The sequence below is a fragment of the Suncus etruscus genome, chromosome 7 (assembly GCF_024139225.1).
Source record: "Suncus etruscus isolate mSunEtr1 chromosome 7, mSunEtr1.pri.cur, whole genome shotgun sequence".
Lineage (NCBI taxonomy): Eukaryota > Metazoa > Chordata > Mammalia > Eulipotyphla > Soricidae > Suncus > Suncus etruscus.
The window spans coordinates 20,436,090-20,451,378 of record NC_064854.1 but is presented as its reverse complement, the minus strand read 5'-3'; the positions used below and the strand labels follow the sequence as shown (position 1 = coordinate 20,451,378).

The 15,289-nt window shown below is 51.3% G+C and overlaps 1 protein-coding gene across 1 annotated transcript; it reads left to right on the top strand.

The window, feature by feature from the left end:
* Positions 1-5,300: 5,300 nt before the first annotated feature.
* On the top strand, positions 5,301-10,516 carry UCMA (upper zone of growth plate and cartilage matrix associated). The gene is made up of 5 exons (XM_049777096.1): positions 5,301-5,360; positions 5,607-5,669; positions 5,896-5,988; positions 8,698-8,796; positions 10,138-10,516. The coding sequence occupies exons 1-5, from the start codon at positions 5,303-5,305 to the stop codon at positions 10,233-10,235; spliced, it is 411 nt and encodes a 136-aa protein (XP_049633053.1). The 5' UTR covers positions 5,301-5,302; the 3' UTR covers positions 10,236-10,516.
* Positions 10,517-15,289: the final 4,773 nt, after the last annotated feature.

Below are 15,289 nucleotides of genomic sequence, written 5' to 3'. Positions count from 1 at the left end.
CACACTCACATGCAGCCCACACACCCGCTGCCTCCTGCCCTTGACTAGGCTTGTTGTCTCCAGCTTCCATTCATGCCCTTAACTATATGCCTTTGGCAAGCATTTCAGGGGTCTGGTACAGAAGTCCCACAACTCAGAAGTATCTGGAGTGGATGGGGGCGCCCACCCACAATTCCCTCATGTGAAATAGCCCCTGCCCGTGGGAAGAAAAGCCATCATTTGTTCGCCACTTTGGAGGGGAAAATTCCTGGGTTTGATTCTCGGCATCCCATACGGTCTCCTGAACCCTCCAGGAGTGATCCTGAACACTGCAGTGTGTGGCAAGAAAAAAAAAAAAAGCTGAAAAGGAAGAAGAAAAAAAGAAACTGAAAGGTCAAGGTCAACTTCTGAATGCTGAGGTCTGAGAGCTTGGAGGCCAGGTCAAGGTGACTTTGTACATTTTGCAATCAGTTTAGGGGGCCAGGCACACCCCTTAAACAAGGAGCAAGACACATAGTTCTGGAGTTTGGGATAAAGTTCTTCAGCCCCTTGGGGCCGGAGAGATGGCATGGAGGTAGAGTGTTTGTCTTACATGCAGAAGGACGGTGGTTCAAATCCCAGCACCCCATATGGTCCCTCAAGGATGCCAGGAGCGATTTCTGAACGTAGAGCCAGGAGAAACCCCTGAGCACTGCCAAGTGTGACCCAAAACAAAACAAAAGATTGTCAGCCCTGGTTATCATAAAGGTCTTGTAAAAAAAATCTTCTAATTTCTAGAAGCTGGAAGCAGGTGATGTTAATAATGACAGGTCACAATTCTTTTGCCAATTCTTTTTTTTTTTTTGGGCCACACCCGGCAGTGCTCAGGGGTTACTCCTGGCTGTCTGCTCAGAAATAGCTCCTGGCAGGCACGGGGGACCATATGGGACACTGGGATTCGAACCAACCACCTTTGGTCCTGGATCAGCTGCTTGCAAGGTAAATGCCACTGGGCCCTCTCTTGCCAATTCTTTGTTTCCAACAAGGTTCCAAGAAAATCTAAGGAATCTATTAATGTGGCCGGAGAGATAACACAACGGCTGTAGGGCATTTGCCATGCACGTAGATGACTCCTCAGATGGATGTTGGTTCTAATCCCAGCTTCCCATAAGGTCCCCCGACCCTGCCAGGAGTGACTTCTGAGTGCAGAGCCAGGAGTAACCCCTGAGCATCGCTGGGTGTGACCCATAAAACATAAAAAAAAAAAAAAAAAAGAGGAAACTATTAAAAGGGCCTTGCAAGGGCCAGAAAGATAACATGGAGGTAGGGCGTTTGCCTTGCATGCAGAAAGATGGTGGGGTTCGAATCCCGGCATCCCTTATTGTCCCCGGAGCCTGCCAAGAGCAAATTCTGAGCATAGAGCCAGGAGTAACTCCTGAGTGCTGCCAGGTGTGACCCAAACATACACACACACGCACACACACACACAACAACAAAAAAAACAAAAAGTGCCTTGCAGAACATTTGATGACCCATCGATAGCTCTAGGCATTCAATTCAAAAAATTTGCAAAGAACAAAGTGGTGTTGCTCTGATAAGATTCTGCCTCATCTTCTTATTTATGAGGAAAAGTTTTTATGAACTCTCTAGTCATGAAAATTATAAAAAAATAAAAAAGAACATTGTTGCAGCAACTCATCTGAGTTTAATGAGTAATAGTTACCTGCTGCCTGGAATTTCATTTGCAAACAATGACAGTTCATGGAGAAAAGTTTCTCAGTTATGCTAATCATTAGTTATTCATCATTTAGTAATCGTGATTAGGTGGGGTTCATTGTAAAGACAAGTCGATCCAGGGGCCGGAGAGATTGCATGGAGGGAAGGCGTTTGCCTTTCATGCAGAAGGTCTTCGGTTTGAATCCCGGCACCCATATGGTCCCCCGAGCCTGTCAGGAGTGATTTCTGAGCATAGAGCCAGGAGTAATCCCTGAGCACTGCTGGGTGTGACCCCCCCCAAAAGAAAAAACAACAAAAGAGACAAGTCGATCCAGAATAAAGCAAATTAGACACCAGGAAATGTGGGTTGAGGAAAAAAGCAATGGGGGAGGGGAACAGAGATGCTTCTTCAACGGGGTGTCTCAGGTGCTTGTAATGATGAGGGTCAGGATCAGTTTCCCCTACTGGGCGGTCCCTCGGTACTGGAATGACCCCCTAAGCACTGATCCAGGTGTGACTCTCCCACATTAACCAAAAAATACCCTGACAGGGTGATGAGTGAGTGATTTGGGGCCCTAAAGATGTTAATGAGGTCTGCTAGGAGTAATGTTTGTTTGTTTGGGGGCCACATATCGTAGTGCAGTTAAGAATCTCTCCTGCAGTGCTCAGGGGACTCCTTCCTAAATAAAATAAAATAAAAGATAAATAAATAAAATGACAGGGCTGGAGAGATAATACAGTGGTAGAACGTTTGCCTTGCACGCAACCTATCCAGGGTGTGGCTCAAAAACCAAAGACAAACAAACAAAAAAACACCCCCCAAAACTAACCTGGACCCAATAAATTAAAGAATCATCTTGGGGCCGGGAAGGTGGCGCTACAGGTTAGGTGTCTGCCTTGCAAGTGGATGGACCGCGGTTCGATCCCCCGGTGTCCCATATGGTCCCCCCAAGCCAGGGGTGATTTCTGAGCGCATAGCCAGGAGTAACCCCTGAGCTTCAAACGGGTGTGGCCCAAAAACCAAAAAAAAAAAAAAAAAAGAATCATCTAACATTTAGAAATAAATGTCGGCCTGGAGAGATAGCACAGCGGCGTTTGCCTTGCAAGCAGCCAATGCAGGACCAAAGGTGGTTGGTTCGAATCCCGGTATCCCATATGATTCCCCGTGCCTGCCAGGAGCTATTTCTGAGCAGACAGCCAGGAGTAACCCGTGAGCAATGCCGGGTGTGGCCCCCCCCCAAAAAAAAAAAAAAAGAAAGAAATGTCAATGTCATTGTTGAGTTCAGAAATGTGGAGTGAGAAAATTGGAGTGATAGCACATTAAGGAGGGCATTTGCCTTGCATGTAGCTGACCCAGGTTCAATTTCTGGCATCCCATAGGGACCCCCAAGCCTGTCAGGAATAATTTCTGAGTACAGAGCTGGGAGTGACCGCTGAGTGCCGCCAGCTGTGGCCTCAAACCAAAAATAAATAAACAAACATGGGGTACGTGGTAAATAGTGCTGAGAAGGGTCCCTCTCTTGTCTCTGGAATGAGGACACCCTGTGGGGTGACCCTGCTGCACTGCATCCATCATCCATAAGGTCCTATCTCATCTTTTTCCTCACTGGCAGTTACCTGCTGGAACATTCCATCCCCAGCCCTGTCAAGCCCAGTGTTGGCTTCTCTCACTGCTCAGCTATTTCCAGAGCCTCAAAGATCAGCGGAGCTGCCCAGGTGCCCAGAAGCTGCTTGTCTGCCTGGCCCCACCTTCCTCCCTCGTGAACCAAGCAGCATTAATGGCAAGAATGTACAAGAGCGACATTTCTTTTCCTTTATTTCTTTTGGGTTACAGGTGGTGCTCAGGGGTTACTCCTGGCAGGCTCGAAACATATGGGGTGCTGAGATCAAACTCTGGCAAGCTAGGTGCATGGCAAATGCCCTGCCCACTGTGCTATGGCCCCAGCCCCTTGAGCAATTTTTTTTTTTTTTTTTGAAATGAGTTTCCAACAGCCTTCACACTGGATAAGCCCCATCAAGTGTGGGAGGCACTCTTTTCTTTATGTTGGTGAGAAGCAAAACCAAACTGAACGAAGAGTGAGTCCCATGGTCCTCCTTGACTGTGTAGAAAACCCCTCTTCCTTGGAGGTCGGAGAGATAGCATGGAGGTAAGGCGTTTACCTTGCATGCAGAAGAATGGTAGTTCGAATCGGGCATCCCATATGGTTCCCTGAGCCTGCTAGGAGCAATTTCTGAGTGTAGAGCCAGGAGTAACACCTGAGTGCTGCTGGGTGTGACCCCCCCAAAAAAACAAAAAACCCTCTTTCTCTCCCCTTCCTGGGAAGGTGCTTCCTGCGTTCTAGAAGTGTCAGCTTCCTGAATCTTCTCACTGTACCTTGCCCCATTCCCTGCTCTGCAGGAGGCACCAATTCCAGGCCAAGGCTAAGGGGTTTTGCTTAACCATGAGCATTCACTGGGGAATGTGTGTTAATAGGGCCATGTGCCCACGCCATGAAAGTGTGTGGTAATGAGACCCACATGTCCACTACACCACATGATTGTGTGGTGTTGTTTAGAGGCCACTGGATTTGTTCTCCTTGCCTTCTTTTTTTTTTTTTTTTTGGTTTTTGGGTCACACCTGGCAGTGCTCAGGGGTTATTCCTGGCTCCAGGCTCAGAAATTGCTCCTGGCAGGCACAGGGGACCATATGGGGCGCCGGGATTCGAACCGATGACCTCCTGCATGAAAGGCAAACGCCTTACCTCCATGCTATCTCTCCGGCCCCTCCTTGCCTTCTAATTAGATGTCTCTCAATTGGTTCCTTTGGTTTTCCTGTTCAAAAGATGTTTCCCCATTGCCTCCTCATCTGGCTTTTTTCTCCTGCCCTTGGGGGTGGGCTTTGTATTTTCCAATTGAGGCTGCTTTGGAGGCTTGGAGGACTGGCTGCCATCTTGGCTCGTAGTTCCATGTGGTGGAGCAACTGGTTTGTGGATGAACAGCTTGCTGTGTGAGTTTCTGGCCTTCCCAACTGTGTGTGGACCTGTGTTGAAATTGCTGCTGGACCTGCGTCTCTTGTCCTACTCGGACTTGGGGCATAGGGATCCCTCTCCCTCTCTGGGGATTATGGAACATACAACCTACCATTCAACAACATGGTTTCATGTAACGTGTAATATGACAATGGAGTCCATGTGTCCAACGCTATTTGTGTGGTAATGGAGCCCATGTGTCTGTGCCTCATGAGTGTGATATAATAGTGTGGTCCATGTCCTCCAGCACTACCTGAAGGACCTCTAGCTTCAGGGTTCCCCAGCCTGACATGTGGTCCCAGGTCCAGCTCCCTCCTGCAGGCTTGGGCCTGGTGACAGGACAGGACAGGACAGGACAGGGAGCCTGGAGGCCTGTGGGCTCCACCCTGGTCTCACAGTCCCGCTGCACATTCTGAAGGCGCCTCCTTGGGTGAGGATCTTGGAAACTTCAAACCTGTCCCAGCCTGGACTCAGGGAGGCTTTTGAGGTGCCAAAAACAGCGCCAGGGCTGCAGCCAATGGAAGCGGGGACCCCCCCTTCCCGCTTGGCACAGAGGCAAGGCCAGATCCTGGGTTCTGCCCGCCCCGTCTGCCCAACACTACTAGACGAGTGGTTCTGAAATGGCCTGCACACGGCTGCCTCTGCTCGTCAGCCTCTCGGCCTTGGGACTCCTGGCCAGTGAGTGGGGTTTAGAGGATTTAGGGGGGTTGGTGGGTGGCCCAGGTAGACAGTGGGGCACCCGCTGTCAGGACATATGATGTGGGAGAGGTGTCTGCTAAACTCTCAGGGGCTCAGCACCTGCTGGTCTCAGGCAGCAGCCAGACCCAGGACGCTTTGACAGGCCTGCAAATCCTGAGGCTGGGCAGGGCCATGGGGGTAGGGGTCCCTTGGATATCCCTGCCCTCACCAGGCTCTATTCCACAGTGCTGCAGGTGGCCATGGGGGCATCAGTGGGTACCAGGAAAACAGCAGAGGAGGCCCAAGAAAGTGAGTGCTGGAAGGAAAGGAGGGAGGAAGAGTGTGGTGTGGGCATCTCTGGGTAGGCTGGGGGTGGGCGGCAGGCTGTGACCATCCTCTGGGCTGTGACCATCTCTCTGGGCCCAGCACGAATAGAAGATTTTCTTTTGTTTGTTTTGGGGTCACTCCCAGAGATGCTCGGGTTACTCCAGGCTCTGTGGGCAGCATCTCTCTCTTCACTGTACTGTCTCTTCAGCCCCAGGACAGATTTTCATGCAGGACTCAGATGCTTCAAATTTCCTTCAGAAGCGCAGCAGACGGTCCTCCAAATCCCCAGATGAGGTCAACGGTAAGACAGGATAGTACCAGGCTGGTATCTCCACCTCCCCTCAGTCCCTTCACCTCTTTCTCTTTCTCTCTCCCTGTCCTATCTCTCCCTGTCCTATCTCTCTCTCTCTCTCTCTCTCTCTCTCTCTCTCTCTCTCTCTCTCTCTCTCTCTCTCTCTCTCTCTCTCTCCTCTTTACCCCCTCTCTCTGTCTCTCTTTCCCTCTTTTTGTCCCCCTTCTTTCCCCCTCTTTCCTCCAGGGCAGAAAGACTCAGGAACTCACCCAGTGCCAACTCTTGAAAGTTAAAGCAAAAGGATGCAATGCTCCATCCCAGGGGACCTGGAGCCCCCAGTGTGTGCTTTTGGGGGCACTGTACCCCACACTTTCACACTAGCACACAAGGACAGGGGGATGGGGTTTAGGGGGAACTTTATGGCTCTTCTTTGCTGGACCCTATTTCCCCGAGGGGCTTTCCAGGGGTCAAAAGGCTTTGGGGGGGGTGTCCCAGACAGGGGGACTCCCATTTCCTGCTGGAGTCCCTGAAGGCACTGACTGAGCCTGGCTCAGTCTGGACTCATCACCCCAAGGGCTTGAATACAGCCTTTGTACTCCGGAGCCTGGGGACCTGCTGGGAAAACAAACAGCCCATCTGCAGCTACAGAGGACAGAGAGGCTAAGTGGCTTTATCTGTTTTTTTTTTTTTCTTGGTCCATCTCCAGGCCTCACATAATGCGGGATTTCAAAGTCCCCCATGAGAGAGACACAGCAAAGGGGTTGTTGGGAGATGGGGCAGTTCTGGTGAACTGGAGTCTCTTTTGGGACCACGGTCAAGGGCACAGGCTTCAATGGGGGTAGGAAGTAGACAGTGTCTGGCTTGGTCATTAAGGGCCCCAGACAGGCTCCGCACAACCCATTTGCTGGTGGGGAGCTGGCTAGTGATTCACTGACTGGCTGGAGTCCTGCAGCTGAGAGTCAGCATGCGGGTGGGCATAGGGCACAGGCTGGTGACAGCTCAGCGAGCAGCCACATGCTTTGCCCGTTTTGTCCACACCACTGGGGCCTCAGAGGACAAATGTGTGTCCCTGGGAAGGGAGGTTGTGTGCAGGGTTTGTAGTACAAAGTGGCAACCCCTGGGCTTGTCCATGTCCCTCTAAATCAGGACAATTTCTGCTTGAGAGTCCCCAGGTGGGAAGGCTGCATTGGGGTTCAGGACATCTGGCCTTAACCTCACTGCTGCCTGGCCTTGGGTTCAACCGTGTCCTGCTTTTGAGACTTGGGAAACCCTCTCTGAGCCTAGAATCCTAGAACTGTGTGCTGGGCCATGCTGAAGGGTGAGTCTAGGCTTGTGGGAAGATTCATGCCCTCTGCCAGACTAACCCTCCTGTCCAGCATGGAAAGATCGTGGGGGAACCAGCCACCATCACCCCTAGAAATGGCTGGGGTTGCTCCCCAGGGTTTATCTTCTGTGGGAAGCTTGTGCCATGCTCCTCCCCTAAGCCCCACTGGCCATGGTAAAAGGTTTTCTCATAAGCCCACTTTCCTTGGGCTCTGGGGTTGGGGCACAGTCCCAGTGCCCTTTCTTTGAGGGCATGGAGGGAGGTCCCTGCTGTCTGCCCCCTGTCTCCAGGCCCTTTCTCAATTCAAACTGACCAGAAGTAGCCTGGTCTCTGTGAGGGCCAAGTCCTGGATACTCAAAATGAAGTCAGTTTCCCCTCATAGAGCTATGCTTTGTGGCATTTCTTAAAAAACAAAAACAAACAAACAAACAAACAAAAAAACAGGGCCCAGAGAGATAGCACAGTGGTGTTTGCCTTGCAAGCAGCTGATCCAGGACCAAAGGTGGTTGGTTCGAATCCCGGTGTCCCATATGGTCCCCCGTGCCTGCCAGGAGTTATTCTGAGCAGACAGCCAGGAGTAACCCCTGAGCACCGCCGGGTGTGACCCAAAAAAACAAACAAAACAAAACAAAACAAAACAATTAGGGGTCCAGAACAATAACACAGCAGGCAGGGCATTTGCCTTGCATGACACCGATCTGGGTTCTATCCCCGGCATCTAGTATGGTCCCCTGAATCTGTCAGGAGTGATTTCTGCACACAGAGTCAGGAGTAACCCCTGAGGGTTTCCAGGTGTGGTCTAAAAGCAAAAACAAACAAAATATTGTGGGTGGGGGGCCAGTGTCATGTACAGCAGGTAGGGTGCTTACCTTGCACACGTCCAACCTGGGTTCAATCTCGATCATCACATTTGGTCCCCTCTGCACTCCCAAGAGCGATCCCTGAGTTCAGAGCCAGGTGTATCTCCTGAACATCTCAGGTGTGCCCCCACAGAAAATTAAAAATTGGGGGCCTTGGGGACCACACCTGGCAGTACACAAGACCTGACTCGAATCAGGAATCACTCCTGGTGGGGCCTTGAGGAACCCTAGATGGAACTGAGGTTGAACCAAGCACGTATCCCCACTAGCTCTCTGGCCTCAAGGATCGTCCCAACACTGCTCTGCAGTAGAAGCTGATGGCTTCCTCTCCTGGGGTCTCCATCCTCTTTGCCTAAGAAAAAACCCTCAAGCAGGGGGCATTTCTCAAACCTTCTGGCTTAAATGCCAGAATCCCCAGGACATCCCAACCCATTCCCTACCCAGATGAAGCTGGTTAGGCAAGACAGTTGTGGGTCCTTGGCCCAGGAGCCTGTCCTGTCCTCGAGGGCATCTCTGGCTGCTTTCTGTCCCCAGCGGAGAACAGGCAGAGGCTGTGGGCAGACGAGCAGCGCCGGGAGTACCTCGAAGAGCGGAGGAACGAATATGAGAACTATGCGGAGGAGCAAAGAGACGGTGAGAGCCCCCTAGAATGGCTCTGAGCCACATGGATGCCTTACCTCTGGTAGAGGTGGGTGGGTGTGGAGTGTGGGTGTCTGGTTGCTGCCTCCTCTCACATTGGGTACCTGTGATGCCTGGCTTGCCCTGTGCCCTTCCACCAGCCTCGGACTCCAGCCCTCTGGCCCTTTTGTGACTAGGAAACACTTCAGTCTCCTGGAAGAGCATCTGTGTGTCGATGCTCTGCATTGGGGCTGGAAGGCCATTTCTTTTCTTTTTTTTTTAATTATTATTATTATTATTATTATTATTTTTTGTAAGGCCATTTCTACTAGGCCCAGCCATCTCATTTCCCACTTAAATAAAAAAACTGCTTTTGGGGGACCGGAGCAATAGCACAGTGGTAGGGCATTTGCCTTGCACGTGGCTGACCCAGGATGAACCTGGTTTAATCTGTGGTGTCCCATAAGGACCCCTGAGCCAGGAGCAATCTCTGAGTGCATAGCCAGGAGTAACCCGAGTGTCACTGGGTGTGGCCAAAAACCAAATAACAAAACAAAAACACAAAAAACACTTGCTTTTGGCTTTATTTTTTTTTTCTTCTTATTTTTGGGCTACACCCAGTGTTGGTACTCAGGGGGTTTCTCCTGCCTTTGTGTTCAGGGATCTCTTCTGGAGGTGCTTGGGGGACCATATGGGATGCCGGTGATTGAATCTGGGTCCGTTTCATACAAGGGTGACAGTCTCCTTACTGAGCTATTGTTCTGGCCCTTATCTTAGATCATGATGTTGGGTTCTTTTGGTTGTTTGTTTTTGGGCCACATCAGCGGTACTCTGGGATCACTCTTGGCAAGACTTGGGGGACTCTCTGGGGTGCCAGGATCGAACCCATGTCATCTATGTGCAAGGAAAATATCTTCCCCTGCTGTGCTCAGTCCTGTCCTATCTGTAGTATTTCCGTGGGCAGGTTCCAGGTCTGTTTGTGGTCTTTTGTGCCTCAGTTATGTTTCTTTTTTTCTTTTTTCTTTTGTTTTTTGGGCCACACCCATTTGACGCTCAGGGGTTATTCCTGGCTATGCGCTCAGAAGTCGCTCCTGGCTTGGGGGACCATATGGGACGCCGGGGGATCGAACCGTGGTCCGTCCTAGGCTAGCGCAGGCAAGGCAGTCACCTTACCTCTAGCGCCACCGCCCGGCCCCTCAGTTATGTTTCTGTGAGCTGCTCTCACTGTTGGTAACCACCGGCTCCTGCCTGCAGTCCCTCCTGTGTCTGGGCTGAGGTTTGAGGATAGGCTGGAGGGCGGGCTTGGGTGGGAGGTCCCCAGTGTGAGGTCATAACCCTGCCTCATCTGTCCCCCAGAACAGGAAGAGAGAAGCCGAGAGACCATCGAGCAGTGGCGCCAGTGGCATTATGACGGGTTGTACCCGCCGTATCTGTACAACCGCCACCACATCTGACGGCTCCAGATGATCCCATGGCTCCTGAACCCACAGGGCTCTGGAGGGGGGTCCTGGCGTGGCAAACATGTGTCTCAATTGCTCCAGCTTGTGCTGCTTTGCTGCTGGCTCTCGGGGACCCACAGACTTGCTCCCCCTCGCTTTGCCCTTGATACCCCTGCAACAAGGGAACCCCTGGCCTGTATTCCCCTGCAACTAGCTCTCCCCTGCAGAATGGCCAGAACCGAGGGAGAACTGGTGCAGTTGATGTAGTAGTTAGGAATAAAAACGCAGAGGCAAGACCACTCATCTCTTCTTGCACGGCAACATAGAGGACCCCATCTTCCCAAGAGAAGGCTGCCTTTTGGGCTTCTCCTGTGCTAACAGGTCGGGGAAGTGGAGCTGGTGGGGATTGCACACTGATGAAAAAAGAAGCACAGACCTGCCGAATTTTGGGTCACCCTGATCCCAGAACCCCCAACTCTAGGAGCCTCCAAGGCTTCTCTTCTGCCACAACTCGCTCAGGTGCAGATGTTACTCTCTTGTTCATAGTGGTTCTTGGTGCAAATACATAGGATGGTTCTCAGCAGACACATATCTGTGGAGTAAACATGTCTGGAGGGGACCCCCCCCACCAAGGCTCTAGGGTACCATCTGCCTTCTAGTCCAGTCCCTGGCACCTCTGGACAGTAGCCCACCCCTCATCTCTGCCTCCTTCCCACACCCTAAAGTCCTCCTCCTTGGGGCTCCGTTTGTTTGACAGAATTTCTGATTTTGAACTGAAATTGAGAGTTCAGGGATTATTCCTCCTGGCTCAGTGCTCTGAAGACCCTGAGGCCTGGATGACCTGGGGTTCCCAGGGACGAAGCGCTTGCTCCCCATCCCTTCCTAGGAGGTTTCCCTAATAAGATCCATCCATAAACCTGACTTTTAGCTGGATGGTGAGCAGTGCTGGGGCAGGACCTGAGTTGATCTATTGTTACTTTTTTTTTGTTTTTGGCCACACCCGTTTGATGCTCAGGGGTTACTCCTGGCTAAGCGCTCAGAAATTGCCCTTGGCTTGGGGGGACCATATGGGACGTCGGGGGATCGAACCGTGGTCCTTCCTTGGCTAGCGCTTGCAAGGCAGACACTTTACCTGTAGCACCACCTCTCCGGCCTGTTACTTTTCTTTTTTAATTAAACAATTTGGACCACACCAGGCAGTGCTCAGGTTACGACTGGCTCAGAAATCTCTCCTGGCGGTGCTCAAGGGAACCTAGAGATGCTTGGGATTGAACACAGGTTGGATACATGCAGGACAAGTGGTTTATTCTTTGAACTTTATCATGACCTCCTGATCTAGGCCCTGATCTTCAGACCCTGAGAGAGGAAGTGAGAGAGGAATCAGAGCTGATTCCCTGGGAAGCCATTCATTTAAGGCCAGAGGTCCCCCCTTGAGACTCATGCTCAGTTGCCTCTGCTCCCCACTGCGCCCCGAGTAGTGTGAACAGGGAATCTCAGTAGTGAAGCAGCCAGTTGGCCCACAGGCCCCCAAGAACCCAGACAGCCCTGAACCAGGAACTCGCTGGCAGGTGTGGCCTGAGCTGTTGTCAGGGCCACACCCAGCAGCACTCAGAGGTTACTCTGTGCTCAGAAAACACTCCTGGTAGGCTTGGGGGACCATATAGGATGCCAGGAATCGAACCCAGGTCTGTCCTGGGCTGGCCACATGCAAGGGAAACACCCTACTGCTGTGCTATCGCTCGGGCCCCTTAGGGCCCATGAGGTGTGGGGGATTAAAACGGGGTTGGCCATGGGCAAGTCAAGTGCTCTGCTGTCTAGCTCCCCAAACCTGCAGCATTTTTTCTGTAGGGAGCAAGGCACACACACAAACTAGTTGGTCAGGAGTGGCTGGTGTGGGTTATGGGGCAATGCAGCAGTTAAGTCCAGACCTGGCTGAAGCCAGAGACACATGAGACACACAAAGTACCTGTACAACTGCCTGCCGGCCTGAGGAACCCTGACAGATGTAGAAGGCTGGACCTTCAGAGTAAAAACTCTCCAGTTGCTGGCCTGAGTTTCCACCCTCAGTGATGCCATTACCTGTCTGGGAACCCACGGTGCTTTCACCTGAAGGCCAACAAGCAGGTGGACAGTGCCTGCTGGACTCCATGCCCACTCAGGTCATGGCAGGCCAGGCCACAGATGGCAAACTGGTGTGGGTCAGCCAGCATCAACTATGGGCCTGTGGGTGCCCAGCCTGGCCAGCTGGAGGATGATTCTTGCAAGAAACCAAGCCCTCACCTTGGCTTACCTCTGACCCCAACAAAGGCCCCATTGTCTCTCAGGGCTGTCTGATTCCATCCAGAATTCCATCCCTGGATGTCAGTCGAGGTCATTTCCTGGGCAGAGGCAGTTGCCAAAGGTAACAGTGGCGGTGCTACTGTCTGTCCTCGGCACCCCAAAAATCACCGGGAGTGATCCCTAAGATCAAAGCCAGGAATAAGCCCTGAACACCGCCGGGTATGGCCAAAAATTAAAAAAAAAAAATCAAAACACATTCCAGGAGTCAGAGGAATACCTGAGTAGATAGGGCACATCTCTGTACGGAGGAGGCCTAGGTTTGAACCCAGGCACTGGATCTCAAGCACTTCCTGGAGTGAACCCAAGTAGAACCCCTGTGATCTACAGGGTTTGGCCCCCAAAGCAAGTAACCCAAGGTCTCAGGTACCTAGTTCTATATTTCCCCTACAAACAGGAAGTCTGACCACAGAACATGATGGCTGCAATATGAGCAGCAGCGGCCAGAGTTGAAGGTTTCCTGCCCCCGACACGGATGGTTGAATCTTACCACCTAAGTTCCTGGTGTCCAACAGTTTCTTTTAACAGTCGGGGCTGGACACATGGTCTCACATGTGCTCATTCTTCACTCACTTGTGTAGTGTTAAATAATTAACGATGGTGGTGGATGGCGAAGGATGGATGGAGGGATTTTTCTCTGCCATCCCAGGCCACGTGGCTCTGCAATCCCCATTCAGCTGGCGGGTCCCAGGTTTAGGTGAACGGTGGAATCAGACTCATCCAGAGACAGGCATCAGGAAGCATCAGCTTTATTCATGCCTTATTCACCACATGTGTGGCCTCTATCATAACCTTTCAAGCATTCAGTCATTCTTAGCTAGCCCTGCATCTTTTTTTTTTTATCAATAATCTATGAAACACATATTGCATTTTGCCAATTTGAGTGAGGGTAAAAATCCTGCAGTGATGGTGAGAGTGTGCTGCATCCTCCACACTAAGAACCAACTGCAAGATGTGACACGACATGTGGCACACGGGTCCCCCTGCTAGCTGGCCCGTGCAGTTGTTTCCGATGGAGAGGAGACGAGAGGACGCAGCCAGGGGGTGGGACGCCACGCTTGGGAGATTTCTCCTCAGAGGTCCCTCCCTCCCTCCTCAGAAGCAGCAGAACAAAATCCAAACGGCAAAAAGCCACAGTATACAAAATAATGATACGAGGCAGAGCCGTAGCCCTGCATCTTTTTTTTTTTTTTTTTGGGTCACACCCGGCAGTGCTCAGGGGTTATTTCTGGCTCCAGGCTCAGAAATTGCTCCTGGCAGGCACGGGGGACCATATGGGACGCCGGGATTTGAACCGATGACCTCCTGCATGAGAGGCAAACGCCTTAACTCCATGCTATCTCTCCGGCCCAGCCCTACATCTTAACTCCTGTCAGCCATCTTCCCTTTGACCTCCATGCTGGCCAAAGACCAAAAGAGCGTCATCCCCTCTGGTCAAAACCTTATCTACGGGGCTGGGCAGTGGCGCTAGAGGTAAGGTGCGTGCCTTGCCTGCGCTAGCCTTGGACGGACCGCGGTTCGAACCCCCGGTGTCCCATATGGTCCCCCAAGCCAGGAGCGACTTCTGAGCGCATAGCCAGAAGTAACCCCTGAGCGGTACCGGGTGTGGCCCAAAAACCAAAAAAAAAAAAAGAAAAAGACAAAACCTTATCTACCTTTTCCAAGACCCCTCCCAGGAATGGGCGGGGTCTTGCAGGTAAGGTCAAGTTACCTAGGAAGAAAGGGTGGGGGATGAGGCTTCAACTTGGAAGCTGCAAGAAACCCCATTTAAAAAAAAAATTTTTTTTTTTACCAACTGCTATCTGTAAACTGGCTAGCTCCTCCCGTCTGTCCTGCCATTACCTGATGTTACATCACTCGATTTTTCAGTCTTAGCAGATACTTGGTTGTCCGCAATTCACCCTTGACAGCTTTTTTTTTTTCCCTCCCAAATCCCCACCCATGGGATGAGCAAATCCACGTAATAGGGCAAAGGTTCTGATGACTCATCTCGGTGACATATGCTAACAAAGATTTGAATAAAATGCTGCTGAACACTGACTAGTCTAGAAACCTCCAGACCTGGCTTACAGGAAAATAATCCATATGATCTTTTCTGGCCAACTCTGTTAATCTGTAAACTTAAAATTTTTTTTTTTGGGCCACACCTGGCAGTGCTCAGGGGGTTCCTCCTGGCTCTACGCTTAGAAATCGCTCCTGGCAGGCTCGGGACCATATGGGATTCCAACCACCATCCTTCTGCATGCAAGGCAAACACCCTACCTCCAAGCTATCTCTCCGGATCCTCAACTTTTTTTTGGTTTTTGGGCCACACCCGGCAGTGCTCAGGGGTTACTCCTGGCTATCTGCTCAGAAATAGCTCCTGGCAGGCACGGGGACTATATGGGACACCGGGATTCGAACCAACCATCTTAGGTCCTGGATTGGCTGCTTGCAAGGCAAACGCTGCTGTGCTCTCTCTCCTCTTCGGGCCCGATCCTCAACTTTTTAAAGTTGAAAACTTAAACCGCTTTACAAGGTTCTTCTTTAAATATTTTTGGTCTGTTGTGCTCCTGAGGGAATGCGTATCTGGTTTACTGTTGTATCACTGTTGCCAAAATGACTCCATTTTCTTTTCTTTTTTGGTTTTTGGGTCACAGCTGATGGTGCTCAGGTGTTAATCCTAGCTCTGTACTCGAATGCACTGTTTTTGGAAATTTGAAGATCTAGGCGGGTTGGTGGGAGTACTGGCG